This window comes from Cetorhinus maximus, chromosome 11 (assembly GCF_964194155.1).
Source record: "Cetorhinus maximus chromosome 11, sCetMax3.hap1.1, whole genome shotgun sequence".
Taxonomy (NCBI): Eukaryota; Metazoa; Chordata; class Chondrichthyes; order Lamniformes; family Cetorhinidae; genus Cetorhinus; species Cetorhinus maximus.
This window is the reverse complement of record NC_135889.1, coordinates 100,032,638-100,057,225: the sequence shown is the minus strand read 5'-3', so window position 1 is coordinate 100,057,225 and position 24,588 is coordinate 100,032,638. Positions and strand designations below refer to the sequence as shown.

The 24,588-nt window shown below is 42.5% G+C and overlaps 1 protein-coding gene across 13 annotated transcripts in view; it reads left to right on the top strand.

Moving 5' to 3' along the window:
- The window catches only part of gtdc1 (glycosyltransferase-like domain containing 1), a 423,082-nt gene that overhangs the window by 190,879 nt on the left and 207,615 nt on the right, over positions 1-24,588 (top strand). The window contains exon 1 of one of the 13 annotated variants that reach the window (XM_078552509.1): positions 8,873-8,990. The exons of the other annotated variants lie outside the window; for them this stretch is intronic. Coding sequence (XP_078408635.1) covers positions 8,938-8,990 — 53 coding nt within the window. The 5' untranslated portion in view covers positions 8,873-8,937. Of the gene's footprint in view, positions 1-8,872; positions 8,991-24,588 lie in introns of those variants that run through there. 13 annotated transcript variants of the gene reach the window in all.

Sequence of the window (24,588 nt, the reverse complement as noted above, 5' to 3'; positions counted from 1 at the left end):
CCTGTTCAATTACACTTCTCAGTATCCCACCATCTTTTGTGTATTCCCTTGCCTTGTTTGCATTCCCCAAATGAATTGTTAGACACTTCTCTGGATTAGATGCTATTTGTCACTTTTATGCTCACCTGACCGATCCATTGAGTTCTTCCTGCAGTCTACAGCTTTCTTCCTCACTATATACTGCATGACCAGTTTTTTATCACCTGAAACTTCTTGATCATGACCTCTACAGTTAAGTCCAAATCATTGCTTTCTACCCTGAAAAGCAACTGGGTACAGCCTTTCAGTCACAAAAACACCCGTGTACCATTGCACTTGGATTCCTGCCACTGAGCCAATTTTGAATCCAATTTGCCCCTTGCCCTTGAATGTTGAGACATGGAGAAAAATCTAAGGATGGAACCATTGAAGTAAGAGGCTTGAGTTGGTTAGCCTTCAGGTGGTTTAAAGGAATTGATGTAATGAATCAGTTCTCTCCTTTGTCCTTTGAGGCAAAGAATACCATGTTCATCATCTGCAGTGTTTCATAGGGTTCTGGTGGGTATGTAGGTGACTGGTAAGGCTGATCTGCAGCAGAAGGTTCCGCTGCAAATAGGACAGGATACCGCAGACGATTGAGTTTTGGGTGAGTAGCTGGCTCAGGATTTCCTCTGCTTACATTTTCTCATTGCTTCTGATATGTGCTTGCTTTTGAAGTAGGTTTTTTAATTGATTACGTCAGATGGAATAATCCTGGGCGACCTTCTTCCAGGATTCAAAGTCGATATCAAAACTCTTAAGTGAAGCCTTCAGAGTGTCTTTGTAGTGCTTCTTTTGACCGCCCTGAGAGCGTGCCTCAGCCTTGAACTCTCCATTGAAGATGAGCTACATGACCAGCCCAACTTCATCGTGACAACCACAAAATGGTGTGGATGCTTGACATGTCAGCTTGGGTGAGCGCCTCAGTGTCTGGTATTTTGTCCTGCCATCTGATTTTCAGAAGCTTCCGAAGGCAGCTCAAGTGAAAGTGATTGAGCTTCTTGGCATGAAGCTGGTACACAGTCCAACATCGGTAGAGCAGAGTGGGCAGGACTGTTACTCTATAGGCTTTCAGTTTGGTAAGCAGACTTGCTCCTTTTAATTCCCATGAAGTTTGAAGTCTGCCGAAGGCTACATTTGTTTTTGCAATTCTTGTGCGCGCCTCCTCAATAGAGATAGCTTGAGAGAGTGTGCTGCTGAGATAAGTGAACTTATCCATTGCTGACAGGTTCTGGTCATGGACTAAAATATTGGGCTTAAGAAAGGGCTGTACTGGAGCAGGCTGGTACATTACTTTAGTTTTCTTCCTGTCAATCATAAGGCTGAAGTTGTCACAAGCTTTGGAGAATGAGTCCATGCTACATTGCATGCCCAGCTCTGAACCGGCAGCTAGTGCAGTCATTGGCAAACAGAAAATCACAAAGAATATCCTTGGAAACCTTGGTCTTTGTCTGGAGTCATCACAGATTTGGCTGCGTCCCGTCCATGCGATATCAGGATCGCCATCGTAGAGTGCTTTGGAGAGCACGGTGGAGAAAAACATGCTGAAGAGGTTTGGCACGAACATGCAGCCCTGTTTAACTCCATTAGTGACCAGGGGAATAGGTAATAAGACTCACCATCATCCAAGGCACAAGCGAGCATTCCTTCGTGGAACAGTTGAACCATTGTGGCAAATTTCTCAGGGCAGCCAAATTTCTCCATTTCCTTCCAGAAGCCCTCATAGCTGACTGTGCCAAACACCTTGGGCAGATCAATAAATGTAGCATAGAGGTTCATGTTCTACTCTTGGCATTTCTACTGGAGCTGTCTAACTGCAAACATCATGTCAGTGGTTCCTCAACCTTTCCTGAAATCACAATGACTCTCCTATAAAAGTGAAAAGGAACTCAACAGTGAATCAGTTATTGCACTGTAGGGGGACTGGTGTTTGAGAGTACGGAGGATGTAAAGAGTGAAGGAAGTTGACCAATATCGAATCAATAAGATTAGATGTAGAAGTTGAAATGATGCACAAAGGGTTGGAACACAGCAGAAAATACTGTCATGTTGAGATGTGGCTCTGAGCTCTCGCTCCCCTGCCAAGGTGGTTAAGAATGTTAGTAGCTCTTTCACAGTTGGTTCACTAGAGCATGGTTATTAAAAAAGGGCAAACAAGAACCCAATGCACTTAAATCCAGGCTAATTATTTTATCATGGAGTAATTCTTAAAAAAAAACCGAAGAATGTCATTCTAGGTAATTAATAAACCACTAACAGTTGTATTCTTGGAAATGTTCTGTTTCAAAATCACAGACTCTTTCGATTTCATTAACGTGTATTGAAAAAGGGCATTCTCTTATTTTTCAATGGATGGGGAAATTTAATGCATTTGTGAACAAAAGACATGTTGTAGAGTTCACATCAGTTTTCAGATAAAAAGTTGCTACTAGATCAAAATGTCCAGTAACTAAAAGTATTGTCATGGTGATTGTAACCTTGAAAACCTGGCTGAAGATTAGTGGAATATTGCTGCTATATTATTTAGTGATGTGTTTGACCACCATTTGTTCTAAGGTTGCCTGTGACCTCAACATTGTGGATGTTTTGAACTAAGAGCAGTTTAAATTCATTTGTGCCATTCAATGCCAAATAAATGGACTGGTACTGGGGAAAGGTTTACACTTACAATCACTAAATGTCATGCAGCTGAAAGAGCTTTCAATATAGTAAATTGTATGTTAGACTGTTGAATCAAAAATTATTTCTAATTTCCATTTGGCTGGTGAAAAATGGGAAGCTGTTTTAACATGGTCTTTGAGAAGGAAGACGGAAGAGGTTGTTTTGGCATTTCAGTCTTTTCATATTAGCTGGTACATTGGTGCTGAATGCCCTTTATTTTATTATTTTCCTTGTGGCAGCAGGTGCCAAAATATGATCGCTGTCCAAAATAGATACGCCACTTCAGATAATAACAACAATCTTTCATCTTATTTTGTATAAACATAGACCTATATATTCCTATTTTTTGGCATATTTTGCTCCAGCTCTTGAACTATAAACCACTCATCAGCTAACTAATTTCAGTTTATTAATTTAATTAATGGATAAGTATGATATAATACATTCGAACAGATGTGTATCACTGCAAGTTTTTCACATCACCTAAAAGATGAAGTATTTTGTGTAAGTAACAAAATGTAGCATTGTGATGATATGATTAATCTCTGTACACATTCCTGTGATGCATTGTGCAAAGTGAGTGCTTGCATAATGCCTCACTACCACTGTTCCACCTTATGGGTCAAATAGTTCTGTTTTGCCTTTAATGTGGAGTTTGTTCATTTTAGCAAAATAAAGTATTTTTCCTATGCATTTGTCTATGCATTTTGTTTACGGCAGATGTGTTTGGAATGCATGCTCCCACACATTGGCCCATAACCTCCGAGCTCTGGGGCATCATACCTGAGGGATACCCCAAATATGTGATGGAGGACCCAACCTCCCCAGAAGTCCTCATTTAGGAGTGCACAGCAATTTTCCAGAAGTTCAAACTTCTGTTGGGCAATTGTTCTGCGCTGCAAAAGGAACCACCTGAAACTCCGATTTTTAAATCACAAGTTTCAGATGGTTCTGACTGTCTTACAGAAATCATTACCCAGAAAACGTTAGCAGAATTAAAACCACTTCTAACTCCTGACTATAGAACTGACCCATTCGGACCCCCAACGCGACTGCCCCCCCGCCCCCTCCGACTACACCCCCAACCACTTTTCCCACTCCTGACTACACCCTCATATCCCCAGAACCCTTCCCACCCCTGATTACACCCTCACCCCCCTGACTACCATCCCCACTCCCTGACCACACGCCCCCCCCCGACCCCCACTGACCACCTGAACCAACCCTCCATGGACCACCCCACCCAATGACCATCCCATCCACCCCACTGACCATCCCTTACATCCCCCATTCCCCTCCCCTCATCCCACTCACTTACCTTATACACTTACCTTTTCCCTGACTTCTTAAAGCAGCTGGACCTTTAAACTTACCTGTTTTACGGCAGCTAGTGCTGTAAAAAGGGGGTGTGTCTTCCTTATCTTTGACTCAGCTGCCCTCAATATAAAACCTCGGGAATCCGCTGCACTGCAACTTTCTCACCTGGCCTGAGTTGGAAGGTGAGGCAAGAAAGGCACAGCTGCGCTTCAGAGTGAGTAACTAGGAGCGGAGTGACAATCCGACTGTGATTGCCACTCCAGGGAAGTTACAGCCCATTGTTTTTAAAGAGAAATCCAAACACAAACCTTTCTTCTTATTGTTTCAGCTAGAGATAAGACATTGAAAGATGTTATGCAAATATTAGCCTTAATGTCAAGAAATTGCAATCAGGATAGGCATGAGAATTCAAATGGTGATTTGGCATTAGGCCCTACCACAAGTAATGTCGGACATCTGTTTGTCACTCACCTTAATAGCCCAGCCTAAACGGAGAGCTTACTGTGGGGGAAATGTAAGTGCTAACCAGAACCCTCCAATGCATGCAGCAAATTGATGGCACTGACTATCATTTTAGGAATATTTCTAGACTGATCTTTTCCAACAGAAAAGAAAATGGTGCATTTTTCAGTTGAATCTAAAGTTTTAATAGTTATGTTCAAAACTGTTATTTTCTTTTAGCTTTTCCTTTAGGTAACATGTAAAATCAGCATTTGAAGCTTCGCCTCTGTACGAGTGCAATGTCTATTCAATTATCAAGCAAGTATACCGAAATTAATGAACTAGCAATTTTAATTGAAATTCAGGAAACTGGGTTGGGAGAGTTATGGAACAGAATAACAAGTTCAACCCATATTGATCCATTTTTTCCTGATGATTAAAGAAAACAATGGCATCATTGTTAACTGCAAATAAACATTGCAGGAACAATAAGCATAACTTTTTTATATCTGTTCTTTTCTAAAGATTTTTGTGTGAATAGCAAAATGTAACATTGTGATGATATGACCGATCTCTGTTCACATTCCTGGTGTAATGCATTGTGTAAACAAAGTACTGGCACAATGCTTCACTGTTATTGTTACACCTTACAGATAAAATAGTTTTGTTTTGTCTGTATGTGAAGTATGTTAACTTTTTAATGAAAGCACAGTTTTATTTCACGAGAAAATGCTGTAACCATAGTGCGTTTGTCTGAGTTTTGTCCTGGGCAGGTGAGCTTTGAATCCACTTCTCCCACACTCATTATTTTCTGAAAAAAATCCAAACAGGAGCCATTTTCATTGCTGCATCACCTAGCAATGAGACCCTTGAAATGATGCTGTGTAGATATTAACTTAATGTATTTGTATGCAATTCCTTTGATCACCAATTTAACTCTGTTCAAATAGCAGATTGAGGAATTTGCTAATTTGCACATAACATAATTTCAAGGCCAAAGCGTATCATTATGTACACATTTTATTCAGTACTGACACATAAAGGACCTGTCCATGCACAGGCCCAAGGCTGATCCCTGCCTTCATTTCCAAATCACTATGTGGTGCTGTAGTAAAGAATGAATTCTCATGATTTGGAGCACCTTTTCACAATCTCAGGATGTCCAAAAGTACATTACAGCCATTGAAGTACTTTTGAAATGCCGTCACTGTTGTAATGAAGGAAAAATAGCTGCTAAATCTTGCACCACAAGTTTCCACAAGCAATAGAAAGACAGTGATCAGAGTTTAATTACTTGAGGGATAATTATTGGCCAGGACATCTGACAACTCTTCTTCGAAACAGTACCATGGGTCTTTACTGTCCACCTGAACAGGCAGACGTGTTCTGGATTTAATGTCCCATCTGAAAGGTGGCATCTCTAACAGTGTAGCACTCCAGTACTGCACTGAAATGTTTGGAAAGTCTCTCGAGTACAACATGAACCCACAACCTTATGACAGAGGTGAGTATGCTACTACTGAGCCACAGTTGTTACTTAATGTAATCTATCGTAATTTAATTTTTTAATAGTTGTGCATATCTTATTACACAATCGTCACAGGAATAAAAGTTTTATGAGGATTGCAGCATCACAAACTTGCAGACAGCAAAATGTTAAATTATTGTAGAATCATAGGATGGTTACAGCACAGAAGGAGGCCATTCGGCCCATCCTGTCTGTGCTGGCTCTCTGAAGAGGAATTCACCTCATGCCTACCTTGTTCATTTCCTAACAAGAAGGCAACATGGAATTTCAACTGTGGCCTAGTGATAATGTTTTATAAATCCTAAAGAAGCTGGTTTCATACCATAACATTGAATGACCTATACTGAAATTTTACCCAGTTTAAATTGATATTATTTGTTCTGCAGCAATCTAGAACAGAAAATATGCAACTTACTTCCTTCAGAGTTTTGAAAAAAATGAGCGCGGTTTCTTCTGCCATTATATTTTGGGGTTTCAATCCCAACCGGACTTTTTTTGCTTGAGCTCTTGGTTTACTTGCATATTGGGAGTGGGAAGAGATATAGTAGAGCGTTAAAGTACTATCAAATAGACATGCTTCGAACTTATTTGCACAAAATAATGAAAACATCTGTTGTGTACCTTTTAAAAGCTTCATGTTTTTGGTTTGCAACTAATCTGTGCACATTGCACAGCAGTTTCTTGTTCATTCATGTCTTCTTTTAATGACATGGCAATAAAACTGAGATGATAATGGATATAGTATTGTATAATAGGCATGGCTTCATTTGTTTGTACCAATAGACATATAAATGAAGGCCATATGTTGTTTTAAAGTATTTAAACAGTCGTGGTAATAATTGGTGTTAATTTCTGATGAACATAGTCTTTTTCTTTTGCTTACAATATGTGCGCATTAAGTCGTTGCTTCAAATTATGTTGAATCAGCCCTTTTTGCTCTATTGTACTGCCACTGCCTGAGGAAAGGTAGCAAAATGTAATTGTCCTATTAACTATAGATTTACATTGTTTCGTTCATTTGAAGGAACGGAATGTCTGTAATTATTATTGGTGGCAATGAAATTGTGCATGTAATAATCTACCAGCTAAATTTAAAAAAAATTAACTCCTAGTTCAGGAACAATTCTGCTTTCCCACCAAGGCTGCCATTTTCAGTATAGCAGGTGTGAGAAGAATACAGATGAATTTCCTGTCAACCTGTAGTCCGGCTGCATTTCCTAAACAGCAGATCGGTCAGTGACAGATGCAATAAGGATTAGCTGTGTGTCTGTCACTGCAGCTGACATGGAGGGAAAAAGGACCAACTGGGTTAGGCACGTAATTTAAAAACTCTCAGAGACGAACAGTACATTTCATGGTCTTTTAATCAAAAAAAGATCAATGTATACTTTAGTAGATTGTCAAATGCAATGCCTTTTGATACTAGAAACCGTGAATATTCATCATCGTCAGTATAATGCACCAAATGGCAACTTTCAGTAAAAGTTCTGTTTTTTTTCCCTCATTACGTCATATAATCTTATTCAAGTCAACTGAGATCATACCAGTTTTCTTGATTTCTTGTTTTTTTTTTAGGAACAGTTTAATCCCTTATATTTAATTCTTGCTACCAATATCTTAAAATTAAATAAACAAATTCACTTCATATTTACAGAAAGGCAGCCTCCTCTGACGATAAAGGAAACCAAATCCTAGTCTAACTGCTGGGTAACTATACAACTGACCCCTAATCACTCACACTGACCCTGCAGACTCTCTCTGACTCCCCAACTCCCCAGCTCTCCCTGACCCAACCCCACCACCCGACTCATCCCGACCACCCCCACCACCCCCCCAACAACCCAACCCGACTATCCCACAACCCACCTATACACTCATCCACCTGCCACCCTACCCACCTCAACCATCTACCCACCTCCCCACCCTGCCACCCTACCCAGGTGTCAATCTACCACCCCTCCAAACTGCCACTCTGTGACCTTACCCACCTGCCTCCCTGCCACCCTACCCATCTACCACCCTACCACCTCACCTACCTGCCATCCTGCCAATTCGATTCGATATTAAGTGTGAAAGTGGTATATTCTAATCACAAACAAGAATCTTAAACTTGAAGGTATTATGTTGTGTGAGGAACCCGCTTTTGAAAAATTTGAAAGACCTTGAATTTTGGGCATTGTTCCTCCTGAGTTAATTTTACAAGTTTGCAATATTAATTTGGAGCTGTGACTATGGCATTCTTCAAGGAGCCATGGGTCAAGATAGATGCCCAGCAGAGAGCAACTGGAGAGGGAAGAGATATTTTGTATATCTAAGTTAACAAAGAACTGCTTTTGCTAGGCTAAAGACTCTTGCTGATTGGTTAAAAATTAATAGGGTTTTGGTGGGACCACATCTGGAATACTGTGTGCAATTTTGGCCTCCACACTTAAGAATGGATATACTTGCATTGGACAGGTTTTTGGTCTTTCAGGGAATTAAGGGATATAGGGAACGGATGTGAAAATAGAGTTGAAGCTCAAGATCAGCCATGATCGTATCGAATGGCACAGCAGGCTTAATGGACCATATAGTCTATTCCTGGTCCTATTTCTTGTGTTCTGCCACCTACCACTCTACCCACCTGCCACTTTACCACCTCGCCCAACTGCCACCCTGCCATCCTACCCAACTACAAGCTGCCATGCTACCCCCCTCCCACCGTACCCACTTGCCACTCTACACACCCTACCTCCCTACCGCTGTCACCCTGCGACCCTACCCACCTGCTCCCTGTCCTCTTACCCACTTACCTCACCTACCCCCTTACCTCCCCCCTTCCACACCTTCTCTCCATAGCTTTCCAAAGAAGCTTTGGGGCATTCAAACGGCAGCTGGTGCTGTAAAAAGCAGGTGTGGCTTATCTTGCTCCAACAATCCAGTGCTATGAAGAAGCAGTTCCACTTTAGGGATGCTCTGCATTTCTGGAGAAAATGAGACTGGAACCACTGGCCAAAACTGCAGAGCTCTGGCATGGTGCAAAAAGGTAGGAATGGAGTGGCAATCTGACGGTAATTGCCTTTCCTCGGAAGATTCGGGCCACTGTTTTTTCTTTCAAATCCAGCTGTCCTAAGGAAAATTTGCAGTCCTATGACATCAAGATATCACAGGCTGTTACCCTGGAGACAGTGGTGTAGAACAAAGGCTAAATCTGGTAGAGTAGTCGGGTTGTGTTTACATTATGCCAACTTTACTAATGTTTTGCTTATACCAACCAAACAACCACAAAAAGCATGATTTTGTATAGCGGTATGAGGAGAGTAAATTATGCTGAAAACGTGTCTCAAGATTACATACTGGATTTCCTTCAAGTACAAATTTGGCGCTTTAAGTTTGAACATCTGAGAAGAGAAATGGTATTTGAAACACTAATGATGGGGAAATAGTATGACTTTTGAGCTGAAGGCATTTTTGTCACAATGATTTATGCAGGCGGTGAAAGATAGAACTGGAACCTATTTTTTGATATATCGTATAAGCTTTTATTTACACTTTACAAACATGCACCTCCAAAACCCAAACACTACAGTTTCAATCTGTTCCTATACATAGATGTACAAGAACCCCAGTTAAAGCCTACCATCTGAATATAATTAAATACTCAATTGCTATACAATTAATATGTAATACTTCTCAGCAACTGCATAGGGAAAATATTGTAGTTCACAAGTTATGATGTTTAAAATGCTAAAAAGGCAATTGCAGGAGTGGAAATGTTTTGACACACGTGCCTATGACTCTCAAATTGTCATCAACAATAAATTTCAATAACAGAGCGCAATAGTGTTGTGAAAAATTGGTTATCAATTGTACCAAAAAGCATATCAATGAACTAGCAGACCATGCCAGAGAAGCCGAGAATATGAGACATTAAGATAGGGCATGATAAGGCTGTGGATGCATTGGAAGATAAAGATAAGGAACGTGAAATTAATTTGTAGAGCAGTGGAAAGAATTTGGTAATAAAAGTGTATGATGTTGAGCAAGTATGGACATTTTGAGTGAACTTTTTCAAGAGGGCCAAAGTCCTTTTGGTACTCAGTACCATACTTATTTTTAAGTTGTCTGAGTGGTAAAACCCCAATTATCATAGATTTCTGCAGTATAAGTTGGCATGTATAAAGAAGCCAGGCTTCATGAGTCATACAGAGAAATAATTTTTAGCTTTGTCTCAAAATGAGCAAAATAAAACTGACAATTTCTCATGAAAAATGGTAATACAGATTAGAATATGTATGGTGTATATTTTAAGTTTCTAAAGTCAGAGTAATTCGGCTACCTCCACCCTACTTCCCGGAAAACTCTTTGCCCTCCATTTCTTTCCCTTTCTCTCTATCTCTCTCGCTATAATTTGTATTATAAACTGTACTTGTCCCACCTAAGTTCAGTGCAAAATCTTGACTGACACTCCAGTATAGTATGGAGGGAGAGCTGCACTGTTGGCGGTGCCACCATTAAACCGAGACCCATCTACCGTCTCACCTGAACATAAAGAATCTCATGGCACAATATCAAAAAAGGTCAGGTGAGTTCTCCCCGGTGTCCTGGCCAACATTTAAGAACATAAGAACTAGGAGCAGGAGTAGGCAATTCAGCCCTTCGAGCCTGCCCCGCCATTCATTACGATCATGGCTGATCTCATTTTGGCCTCAACTCCGATTTCCCAATTTGTCCCTAAATCAACATCACTAAAACAGATCATCTGCTTATCATCATTTCGCTGTTTTTAGGAGCTAGCTATATTCAAATTGGCTGCCATGTTTCTGACATTAGAGCAGTGACTGTACTTCAAAAGTACTTAATTGGCTATAAAGCGATTATGGATGTCTTAAGATTGTGTACAATATAAATGCAAGTATGTCTGCCTGTCTGCCTTTCTGATCTTGAGCACTCCTCCTAACCCTTCTAGTCCAGTGTCCATTTCCTTTCGCCTATTTGTGAATGGCCTTGGGCATTTCTTTATATTGATGGTGCTGTATAAATAGGTGTTGTTCAAGAAATTTAGTAACATGCAGCCTTGGTGCAGTTTATAGGAAATTCCTCTCAAATTGAATCTTAAAATGATCAATTAAATATCTTTGTCCATTGAGTTGATACAGAATATATTATAACCTAAATTATATTCAAATAACAATATTCAAACATTCAAATTAATTTAAAGGCAGGGGCAATGAGTTGAACCATAAAATTCTATTGCAGTTCACCAACTCTTCAAACACACAAATTGCTTCTTCTGGTTGGCTCAGATGTGAAAATCAGTGATCAAATAAAGAGGGTCGAGTGATTTCAACTTTTGATTTGCATTTAATTTAATTTCAAGTATAGCATCATCAGTAAAATAGCTATTAGCTTATAATTAAAACAATTGGTAATGTTCATTCCAAATAAAATATCTTTAGACAGCTGTCATTGCAGATTTTCTCTTCTTTCTTACTAGTTCTTTGCAATCCCATTTTAAAATTGGTCATTAATTTGCTTGCTGCAAATTGCTCACTACTATATTGCCAGTACCATGTGGTAACTGTAGTTTACTTGTAGGCCTCTTACTCAGTTTGGGGAATATATGGGTTAGAGGTTTGTGTTTTTTGTAACCATTGACTAACGTAGTAAAGTGAGTTGAGTTAGCCCTTCAAACAAAATTCCATTTTATTGACCTGTCCAGGTGACTTTGTACACTTTTTCTTAAATTCTTTTCTGTAAACTCAGTTTTATGTTCTAGTTGCGTTCCAAACCCCTTCCTGTTAATTGCATAACATTTAAGGGATAACTCATTTAAATGCATGATTCTGTGGTAAGTACATGCAGCACATAGGGGTGATAATTATATTTTTGGTGCCCTCTATATTGTGAGTTTAGTACTGAGTCAACAGTCAGAATAAAACTAATCATGTGTCTACCTCTTTAAGGATTTTGCATCAGTTTGACCTTGCAATGTCACATGTAATAGACGTATTTGCCCTACTCGGTGCCAAGTGTTTGTTTCTCCATTGTTTCAGGTCACGGTTTGTTACAATGCCCTTTATTCGCAAAGGCTTAAAATACTTTCAACGAGTTTTTTTTTTACAAAACCTCAAGATAAATAGAGGTGTGGGAGGCCATTCACCCTGTCTTAGCTCATTCACCTAAGAAATAAAATCTTGGGGCGGAATTTTATGGCAATGGAATTTTACATTCCCGCCGAAGTCAACGGAGTTTAAAATGACTCGCCACATTTTATGGCCCCGTCCCCACCGCGTTGGGGCCATAAAATCCCAGCCTAGGTCTCCCATTGTATTGTTTAACTGTATCTTGAATAAATGCAGAGCTTTTAACTTGGCTAACCAGTCCAAAAGACTGCTGCAGTTAGAAATTGGTCATGTTTTATCCAATATTTGTCCTCGCTTGATTTTTGACCAATTTTCACCTCTCCTACTTATCTTGAAATAGCCTTAATTTTATACCTGCATTAAAATTGGGCAAAATACCTTGAATTCAGCACCTGGCAACTGGGATTAAATATTTTTGGCAAATTACCTACTTTTATTCCATAGGGACAATTACTGAACTAAATTTGCATCGTGTCATAGGGCAGAATTTTGCCCTTGATGGGCAGACGGGCTCGACCGACTTGGTGGCGGGCGGGCAGCCGATCGCCACTGCCGAAACGGGCCCTGCCGCCATTTTAAGTGGGCGGGCCAATTAAGGCCCGCCCAGCATGTCGCCTGACGGGAAGCGCTATGCGCTTCTTGTGCAGATGGAGGGGGGAGATTCCCCAACTGCCAGAGTGCGCTCTTTCGTGCATACGCGCGAAAGAGCGCACATCTCCCTGAGGCAAAGTGCTGCCTCAGGGAGATCGCTGAAAGGCAGTGAAACTTTAAAAATAGAAAAATAAAAAAATCATTAACATGTCCCCCTCATGTGAAAATGTCACACGAGATGGGACGTGTTAATGTAATACACAAAAACTTTATATTAATTTTTAAATTCCGATATCAAGCCTCACCCAGCCACTGGATGAGGTTTGTAAAAAAATCACTTACCCGCCTGCCCGTTGGGTCCTTGCGCCGACCCGAAGTTCACACGGGCCCCTCAAAATCCTGGTCGATTGGTGAGTTAATGGCCTTAACAAGGCCTTTAATTAGTGGCGGGTATGCCTGCCGACCGAAGTATCGCGATGCCGCGCACTGATGTCGGGACGCTCGCGCGACATTTTAAGCGCTGTCGTGTGGACTCTGCCACCCACACGCCAGCCAGAAGATTCTGCCCATTGTCAATGAATGGAAAATTTAGCATTGCCACGTTGTGACATCAAGACCTAAATGAGTAGCATGAAGTCTTTTTAAAATTGGATATAAATAACAATTTTTTTTGTTGTAGACTTCACTATTTTTTAAAGCTGAACAAGAAAATAGTGAGGAATAGGCATAAGAGATATCTCTGAATCTGAGTTAATTCTTTACTGAACCTGACAAACAAGAACCAATGCCAGATTCATTTTGAAGATGTCACATTTCTGCCTTGCTTGATATATACATGAGAGTAGCATCATTGTACTCAAATATCATATATTAGCAAATATTAGCAATATCATTTGCTTGTGGATTGCCTTGATATGGTGGAGAGGCTTGTGAGCGCCGATGATCCCTTGAGTGATGCTGTTGGGAGCGGCTCCTTGCTCTTGGTTGGGCCACCCATGGTGGCAAGGTTGGGGGGAGGTTCCAGACAAAGTGGGGTCCAAAAAGTCCTCAATGGCAGAATGGGTGAAGGAAGTCTGGGCGTGTCACCAACTGCAAAGGCAGAAGAAGGCTGGAGCAGCAAGGTGGTCCCAGTCATGGTTTGACACGTCACCGAAATCTGATTATCAACTCATCAAGATAATCTGGACAATGACAGTGCCCGAAGGTTCCCACGTTAAGTAAAATCATGCAGAGGCTTCTACCAGTGTCCATGCATTCAGGCAAAATCAACGTCAGTGGTCTGGACGCTGTGTCTGGATGGTCAAAAACAATGTCCCCCATCAGGTCTTGTTTCCCCAACTCTCAAAAAGCCAATGTTTGAGAAGGAAAATACTTCAAAGACACTCTGAAGCTCTCCTTGACGCCTGGTAACATTGATGACTGGGAGGAGCTTGTTACCAATTGTTCAGAATGGCAACAACTTATTCATATTCACTCTGTTCTCTCAGGTCCAACCCTGACATTGTCATCAAACCTGCTGACAAGGGTGGTGCTGTTGTTGTCTGGCACACTGACCTCTACCTCGCAGAGGCTGAGCGTCAACTCACAGACACTTCCACCTACCGCCCCCTGGACTATGACCCCAGCAGTGAACATCAAGCCATTGTTTCCAGGACTGTTACTGACCTCATCTGGAGATCTTCCTTCCACAGCTTCCAACCTCATAGTCTCCCAACCTCGGTCGACCCGCTTCTACCTCCTACCCAAAATCCACAAACAGGATTGTCCCGGCAGACCGATTGTGTCAGCCTGTTCCTGCCCCACGGAACCCATTTCTTGCTATCTTGACTCCATTCTCTCTCCCCTTGTCCAGTCCCTTCCCACCTACATCCGTGATTCCTCTGACACCCTACATCATATCAACAATTTTCAGTTCCCTGGCCCCAACTGCCTCCTCTTCACCATGGACGTCCAATCCCTCTACACCTCCATCCCCCACTGGGATGGTCTGAGGGCTCTCCGCTTTTTCCTCGAACAGAGGCCCGAACAATCCCCATCCACCACTACTCTCCTCCGTCTGGCTGAACTTGTTCTCTCACTGAACAATTTCTCCTTAAACTTCTCTCACTTCTTCCAAATAAAAGGTGTGGCTATGGGTACCCACATGGGCCCAGTTATGCCTGTCTCTTTTTGGGGTATGTGGAACATTCCTTGTTCCAGTCCTACTCCGGCCCCCTCCCACAACTCTTTCTCCGATACCTCAATGATTGCTTCGGTGCTGCTTCATGCTCTTGTCTGGACCTGGAAAAATTTATTAATTTTGCTTCCAATTTCCACCCCTCCATCATTTTCACATGGTCCATCCCTGACACTTCGCTTCCCTTCCCTGACCTCTGTGTCTCAATTTCTGGTGATGGACTGTCCACCAATATTCATTACAAGCCTACCGACTCCCACAGCTACATCGACTACAGCTCCTCACACCCTGCTTCCTGTAAGGACTCCATCCCATTCTATCAGTTCCTTCGCCTCCGTCGCATCTGTTCTGATGATGCCACTTTCAAAAACAGTTCCTCTGACATGTCTTCCTTCTTCCTTAACCGAGGTTTTCCACCCACGGTGGTTGACAGGGCCCTCAACCGTGTCTGGCCCATCTCCCGCGCATCTGCCTTCACACCTTCCTCTCCCTCCCAGAGCCATGATAGGGTCCCCCTTGTCCTCACTTATCACCCCACCAGCCTCCACATTCAAAGGATCATCCTCCGCCATTTCCGCCAACTCCAGCATGATGCCACTACCAAACACATCTTCCCTTCACCCCCCCGGCGGCATTCCGCAGGGATCGTTCCCTCCGGGACACCCTAGTCCACTCCTCCATTACCCCCTACACCTCAACCCCCCTCCCATGGCACCTTCCCATGCAACTGCAGAAGGTGCAACACCTGCCCCTTTACTTCCCCTCTCACCGCCCAAGGGCCCAAACACTCCTTTCAATTGAAGAAGCATTTCACTTGCACATCCCTCAATTTAGTCTACTGCATTTGCTGCTCCCAATGCGGTTTCCTCTACATTGGAGAGTCCAAATGCAGACCGGGTGACTGCTTTGCAGAACACCTTCGGTCTGTCCGCAAGCATGACCCAGACCTCCCTGTCGCTTGCCATTTCAACACTCCTCCCTGCTCTCATGCCCACATGTCCCTCCTTGACCTACTGCAATGTTCCAGTGAAGCTCAACGCAAACTAGAGGAACAGCACCTCATCTTCCGACTAGGTACTTTACAGCCTTCTGGACTGAGTATTGAGTTCAACAATTTTAGATCATGAACTCTCTCCTCCAACCCCACCACCTTTCCGATCCCCCTTTTTTCCAATAATTTATAAAGATTTTTCTTTTCCCACCTATTTCCATTATTTTAAAATGTATTTCCATCCATTGTTTTATCTCTACCTTTTAGCTTATTTCGATCCCTTCCCCCCACCCCACCCCCACTGGGGCTATCTGTACCTTGCTTGTCCTGCGTTCTACCCTTAATGTCACCTATTAGCACATTCCTTAGATAATATCACCACCTTCAACACCTCTTTATCCTTTTGTCTATGACATCTTTTGGCTATCTCCACTTATCAGTGGCCCTCTATCCAGCTCTACTTGTCCCACCCCTCCTTAAACCAGCTTATATTTCACCTCTTTTCTATTTTTCCTTAGTTCTGTTGAAGAGTCATACGGACTCGAAACGTTAACTGTGTTCCTCTCCGCAGATGCTGTCAGACCTGCTGAGTTTTTCCAGGTATTTTTATTTTTATTTTTGTTTTGGATTTCCAGCATCCGCAGTTTTTTGCTTTTAACTTATTCATCAAGCTGCATCATGCTTTGAATCACAATGTCTTAATGATGAGGCACTGTGGTGACAGAGAAGGGAAGAAAAGGAAGCAAATCTTGCACTAACTCCAGATCCCTGAGAACCCTGCTTCATGTGCCCAAAGGTTTGGAGTCAAGATCAATCACATGAAGATCCATAACAGAAACTTGCAACCCTGTAGATATCATTCTCGAATTGAGGACAGCAGACAACTTGTTTGGAAACCCAGTACTCTATGTCTGTCCACCAAGAGAACTAGAAGTATCTTTGCAGAAATAAATTATCACAAAATGTCTAAACCTTCTCCCTGTAGAAGAAACCATACACCAGATAATTTGCTAACCTTCTTCATTGCTGCATAAGAGAACTATATAATCCCAATTCTGTTCTATCACATGCTTCTCACACCAGCCTCAGAGAGCGCAAGCATTCTTAGCATTTGGATCCTCCTGGCTCCTATCATTATATCATCAGCACTGACTATTACTAGTTTCAACACTGCTATGACTGTGACCATTGGTATCCATTCTTATAACCCCCACATATTAGATCATCACCTAATTTACACAGTTAATGTTTTCTGAAACCAGTAGGATTTGTTTTGAGATTAAATTCTTAGAACTAGCTCGGCACTAGGTAATAGGTCTGTAAAGCCTGCACTATTTGGTGGTTGTCTGGAATGTTTTTATTTCCATTTCCTACTGTAACTGAGTCTCAATTTATTGCATTATGAAATGTATTTTTTAGGAAATTTCTCCATTTAGGTTATAATTTGAAATTGGCAAAACACATTCAAATGGCAATCATCATTTTTTATTTAATGCACCAGTGTCTTTTAGTTCCACAAACTATAACTTCAAAATTTGCTGAGGAGTACACAATTTACATTGAAGCAAATAAAATTAGATGAACCCTGCCTGCAGTTGAGGTCGAAACACGGTCATTAAATAATTATAAATGCAAAATCCTGTTCTGCTCACCTTAGTTACTCCATCCAAATATAAATTTCAGACCCTTCCGCCTTGCCTAAAGTATAAATTGCTTCTTAAATAATTCCAGGATTTTTGTCTTCATTACTATACTTAGGAAGTAAATTTCATGAGTATTGATCACTCTGTGTATGAAGAAGAATTTCCTTTTATCAATCCTAAATTTGTCTTTTTCTAGTTTGAACCTGTGACCCCTTGTTCTACTCTCACATTTACAGATGTGTAATTTTACAGATCTCTCTCTTTTATAATTTAGATGCCTCAGTAAGATTGCATCTCTGTTGCCTCCTTTCAAGTTCCAAAAAACACATGTTTCTCTGATATTTCCTCATAATTCAAAACCTCCAACAAAGTTAGAGCTGGAATATATTCTTGTTCAACTGATATAACTGTTTCTCAGGAGGGCTACCATCTTATCCAGCAATATTCAGGTACACAGACTGAAGCAAAAGAATAAAGGAAAAGAGAGACAATAACAGCAATTTGCATTTAAATGGTGCTTTTAACTTAGTTGGGCTCAAAGATTGTGAGACAATTCTCATCATGTTTACTTGATGGGTCCTAGCTAATGCTTCATTAGCAAAAAGGAAGCTGATCTCTGATCGGAAATCCTCTCTGGATCTACAGCCTCTCACTTCAAGTCCTATCCACTCCTTTTCCCTGTTAACTTCTACCTCACAGTCGAGGGACAGATGCTGGAAGGGCAAAACAAAGTCCATTGTGGCATGGAAGGCGACACCTACATGTATTTGGTACATCAAGCGGCTATGGCATAATGGTAACATAGTGTGGACTGCAGCAAATGACAAAAGCAGAGAAACATCCTGTACTGGCCATCCAGTGCAGCTGTCAAGCTACCCACTCATCTCCTCGCCTCTGGTACCATGCAAAAGCAGCCGAGAGAGTGGGGGCAGCAGCACGCACATTTCTTGCACTATAATCAAATTTGTTATCATAGGTTTAGCTTTAGCTGTTAGTGTAGTACAACGTCCTAGAGTGCTTCAAAGAAGTGTTATCAAATAAAATTTAATGTAGTAAGATGGTTCAAGGTAGCATTTGACAGCAAGTCACATAAAGAGATATTGGAACAGATGCTCAAAAAGGTAGGTTTTAAGGAGCATCCTAAAAGAGGAGATATAGCTGGAGAGACACAGAGGTTCAGGGAGGGGATTCCAGTGCTTAGGGCTGAGATAACTGAAGGCATGGCATCCAGTGCTTTAGCAATTCAAATCTGGGATGCACAAGAGGCCAGAGTTGGAGGACAAAAACTTGAGAATGGCCATTATCCCAAAATTCAAAATTAAATTTTGGCCCGAATCTTACGTTCCTCCCCTCTATTTCCTACCCTCTTTCCTTACTCACACTACCACCTTGCACACCTTCTCTCCTTAGTTTTTAAAGAAGCTTTGGGACATTTAATTCTTACTTACCAGAATGTGGCAGCTAGTGCTCTAAAAAGGGATGTGGTGTGTCTGCATGGATTCTCTTCGCTGCTCTCTTTGAGGTTTCCTGCACTGACTGAGTTTTGCAGGATCCTCCATTGGAAGACTGCCCTGAAAAATCGGAGCCTGATCAGACAAAATAATACACATATACCTTCCTCCGATTTTGCTGTCAATCAAGCAATGTTTTCTCTCAGGCTCAGGTGTTTGAACAGCCAAGCCTAATTAGGGTTGATTGACAGCTCTGGCTCTCTGATCTCTGCTGTCAATTTTACAGTGTTTATTTACACAAAATTAAGCGGTTTCAAGTGCCTGTAGTTTCAGCTATTGAAACTTTAAAGGGTCTGGATGATTGACCATTTTATTGCCCTGTTGTAAAAAGGAGTTTTGTTTTAAGAAAATGGAAAGTTATCGATGAATGACGGCTTTAAAAATAAATTTACACATCCTCCTGTCACTATAGGGTTCATTGCTTCTATACAGTATATCGTGAGTGAATGGACATGGAAGACCTTGGCATGTGGGCAGGAGGGACCATATGGAGTGGGTGAGGGCCTTACCTTGGCAAGGGAAGCATGAGGGGCCGTAGGTGGTGGGTGGGGGCTGTATCTTGGCATGGAAGACACAAGGGGCCATAGTTGTTTGAGGGGGCATAATTTGGCATGAGGGGCCATAGGAGTTGTTTGGGGACATGGTGTGGCCTGGAAGAGACTTGGGAAGTGTGTAGGGGCGGGGGCAGGGCCTTTCTGTTTATATTTAACTGGGATGAAGTCCCACAGCACCAAGTCGGGCATTTTAAGCAGCCTGCCCCGCAGCCAGCAGCCCTGTGGTTGCCTCCAAATGAAAATCCCACCTTTGCAGAGACGGGTGGGCCAACCCAGTAATTTTCCCCGACTCCTGCTACCTGCCTCAAGGATAAAAGTGCATGTCAAAGTTTGAGGTCGATGGCCTTTCATCAGAACTGAGGAAGGGTAGAAATGTAATATGTTTTGAGCAAGCGAAAGTAGGGAGGAGGGGGGAAGAATGAAAGGGAAGGCCTGTGATAGGGTGGAGGCAGTAGAGATTACATGACAAAAGGTTTATTGATACAAAAAGCAAAGGGGAGTGGTCACGGGTGAAGTAAAGAAACAAAAGATTTGTCTAGATGAGGGGTGAATGGCTGAATAACAGCTATCAGAATACCAATTGCTCTAATATGGAAAAATTATAAGATTCTACAATATTAGATTCTATAAATAATCATCTAAAGAGCAAAAGGGCTATACTGATTAGTCAGAAATGACTTGTAAGCATGATCAATGCCTAATTGTTCTTTGAAATTCTTTCAGGAGGCAACTGAATAAGTGGATGAGGGCTTTCTAATGGATATAATTAACTTGGATTTTCAGATGGGCTTTAAAAAAGTTAAACATGTGAGACTTTGGAAAAAAAACTTGAAGTTGGAGTTAATGTCAAATGAACTAGTTGAGTGGAAAACCGACTAGTTTGACAACAGGAAGCAAAAGGTGCAGCTAAACAATAGTCCTTGAGGTTTCCTTCCTGCTGCCAGCATCATGGGAAAGACTCTATACAGTATATCGGATCTGTGGTTTGTCTATGTAAGAGGGTATAATCAGACACAGTCTGAGCATATTCCCCAGATATTTCAGTTTCCCATGTTGGGCCAGGTACAAAGACCAGATACTGAAGGCAAGAACATCCCAGATTTGCACTAAGTGTGGTAAAGGGCAGGAAAAAGGACGTTTTACCTGCCGGCCGCAATGGCGGGTTTTCACGACATATCATCCCAATGCCGCCCCATTAATCATACATTTCTGGGAAACACGCTGTTTCGCTGGCAGGCAGCCTCAGATTCGTCTGCCACGCCGTCACCTCGCCGTTTCCTCATGCTGGGTGCCATATTTAAAGTGCAGCCAAGTGCACACCTCTCAGTGCTTCCAGCCCAAGATTGCTGCATGGAAGGCATGGCCCAAAAAGGCTAGAAAACTGCTGCCCCCGATTTAGTTACACATCCCAGGACATTGTTGGAGGCCGCCACGATGTCCTCTACACTTGCTTGGGCTGCAAGAGGCCCATCACTGGTTTGGGAGGTGATGGTCAGTGCCAACACTGCACTGAAGAGGTTCACCATCCATTGCAGAAAGAGGATTAATGATCTCATCAATGCTGCCAGGGTAAGGCAACCATCTCATCGCTCTAAACTCACACTCACAAGCCCATCACACATTCACTGGCATGTCACTCACTTTCTCACACACACCCTCACGCAGATGGAATACTCCCCACTTGCCTGTATGAGTGCAGCTCCCACAACACTCCAGAAGCTTGACACCATCTAGGACAAAGCCGCCTGCTTGATTGGCACCACATCCACAAACACTCACCCCCTCCACCACTGTCGCACAGTAGCAACAGTGTGTACCATCTACAAGATGCACTGCAGGAATTCACCAAGGCTCCTTTGACAGCACCTTCCAAACCCACGACTACTACCTTGTCGAAGGATAAGGGCAGCAAATACATGAGAACACCACTACTTGGAAGTTCCCCTCCAAGTCACTCACCGTCCTGTTTGGAAATATACCGCCGTTTCTTCACTGTCGCTGGGCCAAAATCCTGGAACTCCCTTCCTAACAGCACTGTGGGTGTACCTACACCACATGGCCTGCAGCAGTTTAAGAAGGCAGCTCACCACCATCTTCTCAAGGGCAACTAGGGATGGGCAATAAATGCTGGCCCAGCCAGCGAAGCCCACACCCCATGGGTGAATTTAAAAAAAATCTCCATCTGGCCTCATCTCCTCTGGAGACTGCCTTGTCAGCCCTCACCCTCTTGAGGCCACTTGCGCAGATCAACATGTGTCCCCATATACACACTGGGGTACCCCCATCCTCAGTAATGCCCTAGCCCTGCAGCCTCTTGCCTTGTCTGAGGCCACTACACAGTATCACAGTATCTTTACAGTGCAGAAGGAGGCCATTCAACTCATTGAGTCTGCATTGACTCTCTGAAAGAGCATTCCACCTAGTCCCTCTCCCCTGCCTTATACCCATAACCTTGCACATCCTCTCTTTTCAGGTAGCAATCCAATTCCCGTTTGAATACCTCGATCGAACCTGCCTCCACCACCTTTTCAGGAAGATTGTTCCAAACTCCAACAACCCTCTGGGTGAAAACATTTTTCCTCGCATCACATTTACTCCCTTTGCCAATTATTTTGAATCTGTGCCCTCTAGTTCTTGATGTTTCTTGAGCAAGAACAGTTTCTCACTATTTACCCTGTCCATACTCCTCAGGATATTGAATACCCCTATCAAGTCTCCTCTCAGCTGCCTTTTCTCTAAGAAAAACAGTCCCAGCCTGTCTAATCTATCCTCATAGCTTCAGTTCTTCATCCCAGGAATCATTCTTGTGAATCTCCTCTGTACTCCCTCCAACGCGATATCCTTCCTCAAGTATGATGCCCAGAACTGGACACAATACTCCAGATGAGGTCTAACTAGTGGCTTATACAAATTCAACATGATCTCCTTACTCTTGTATTCAGTGCCCCGATTAATAAAGCCTAAGATACTATACGATTTATTAACTGCTCTCTCAACATGCCCTGCCCTCTTCAATAACATATACACCGAGGCCCGCTGTTCCTGCATCTCAATTTAGAGGCTCTCCCTTTATTTTATATAGTCTCACCATATCTTTCCTGCCAAAATGAATCACCTCACACTTCTCTGCATTGAACTTCATCTGCCACTTGTCTGCCCAATCTACTAACATGTCTATGTCCTTTTGAAGTTCCCCATCACAGTTGACAACATTTCCAATCTTTGTATCATCTACAAATTTTGAAATCGTGTTCTGCACAGCACAGTCTAGGTCATTAATATATATCACGAAGAGCAAGGGTCCCAACACTGACCCCTTAACAACTCCACTACAAACCTTCCTCCAATCTGAAAAACAACCATTAATCATTACTGTTTCCTGTCTCTCATCCAATTTCTTATCCAAGTGCCTACTTTCCCTTTTATTCCATGACCTAGAATTTTGCTCACAAGTCTATTGTGTGGCACTGTATCAAATGCCTTTTTAAAAATCCATGTACACCACATCAACAGCGTTTCCTTTATCAATCTTCTCTGTTACCTCCTCAAAAAAAACTCCAGCAAGTTAGTTAAACATGATTTTCCCTTGATAAACTTGCTGGCTTTCCTCAATTATCCTGCACTTGCCTCAGTAGTTATTGATTTTATCCTGTATTATAGTTTCCAGAAGTTTCCCTACCACTGAGGTCAAACTGACTGTTCTGTAGTCACCAGCTTTATCCTTGCACCCCTTGTTGAACAAGGGTGGAACATTTGCAGTTCTCCAGTCCTCTGGCACTTCCCCTGTGTCTAAGGAAAACTGGAAGATTATCACTAGTTCCTCTGCAATTCCCACTCTCACTTCCCTCATTACCCTTGGATGCCATTTCCCAAACAAGCCATAGCTCTGCAGCCATAGAAAAGCCTTATGGCTAGTCTCCTAAGCAGACACCTGCCCGTGAGCCCCTCTAAAAGTGATGTGGTTATAGAGTCATAGAGGTCTACAGCACAGAAAAAGGCCCTTTGGCCCATTGAGTCTGCACCAGTCAAACAAGTACCTAACTATTCTAATCCCATTTTCCAGCACTAGGCCCAGAGCCTTGTACGCCATGGCATTGCAAGTGCACATCCAAATGTTTCTTAAATGTTATGAGGGTTTCTGCCTCTACCACCCTTTCAGGCAGTGAGTTCCAGATTCCCACCACCCTTTGGGTGAAAAAATTCTTCCTCACATCCCCTCTAAACCTCCTTCCCCTTACCTTAAATTTATGCCCCCTGGTTATTGATCCCTCCGCCAAGGAGAAAAGTTCCTTCCTATCTACCCGATCTATGTCCCTCATAATTTAATACACCTCAATCATGTCCCCCCTCAATCTCCTCTGCTCCAGGGAAAATAACCCCAGTCTATCCAATCTCTCCTCATAACTAAAACTCTCCAGCCCAGGCAACATCCTGGTAAATCTCCTCTGCACTCTTTCTAATGCAATCACATCCTTTCTATAATGCGGATTCCGGAACTGCACGCAATACTCTAGCTGTGGCCTAACCAGCGTTTTATACAGTTCCAGCATAACCTCCCTGCTCTTATATCCTATGCCTTGGTTAATAAAGGCAAGTATCCCATATGCCTTCTTAACGATCTTACCTACCTGTCCTGCTACCAAGAGGGACCGGTGGACATGCACACCAAGGTTCCTCTGATCTTCAGTACTTCCCAGGGTCCTACCATTCAGCGGGTATTCCCGTGCCTTGCTTGTCCTGCCCAAGTCCATCACCTCACACTTATCTGGATTAAATTCCATTTGCCACTAATCAGCCCATCTGTATCCTGCAATCTAAAGCTATCCTCCTCAATATTTACCACCCCACCAATTTTCGTGTCATCCGCAAACTTACTCATCAACCCTCCTACATTCAAGTCTAAATTGTTTATATATACCACAAACAGCAAGGGACCCAACACTGATCCCTGTGGAACCCCACTGGACACAGGCACCCAGTCAGAAAAACATCCCTCGACCATCACCCTCTGCTTCCTGCCACTCAGCCAATT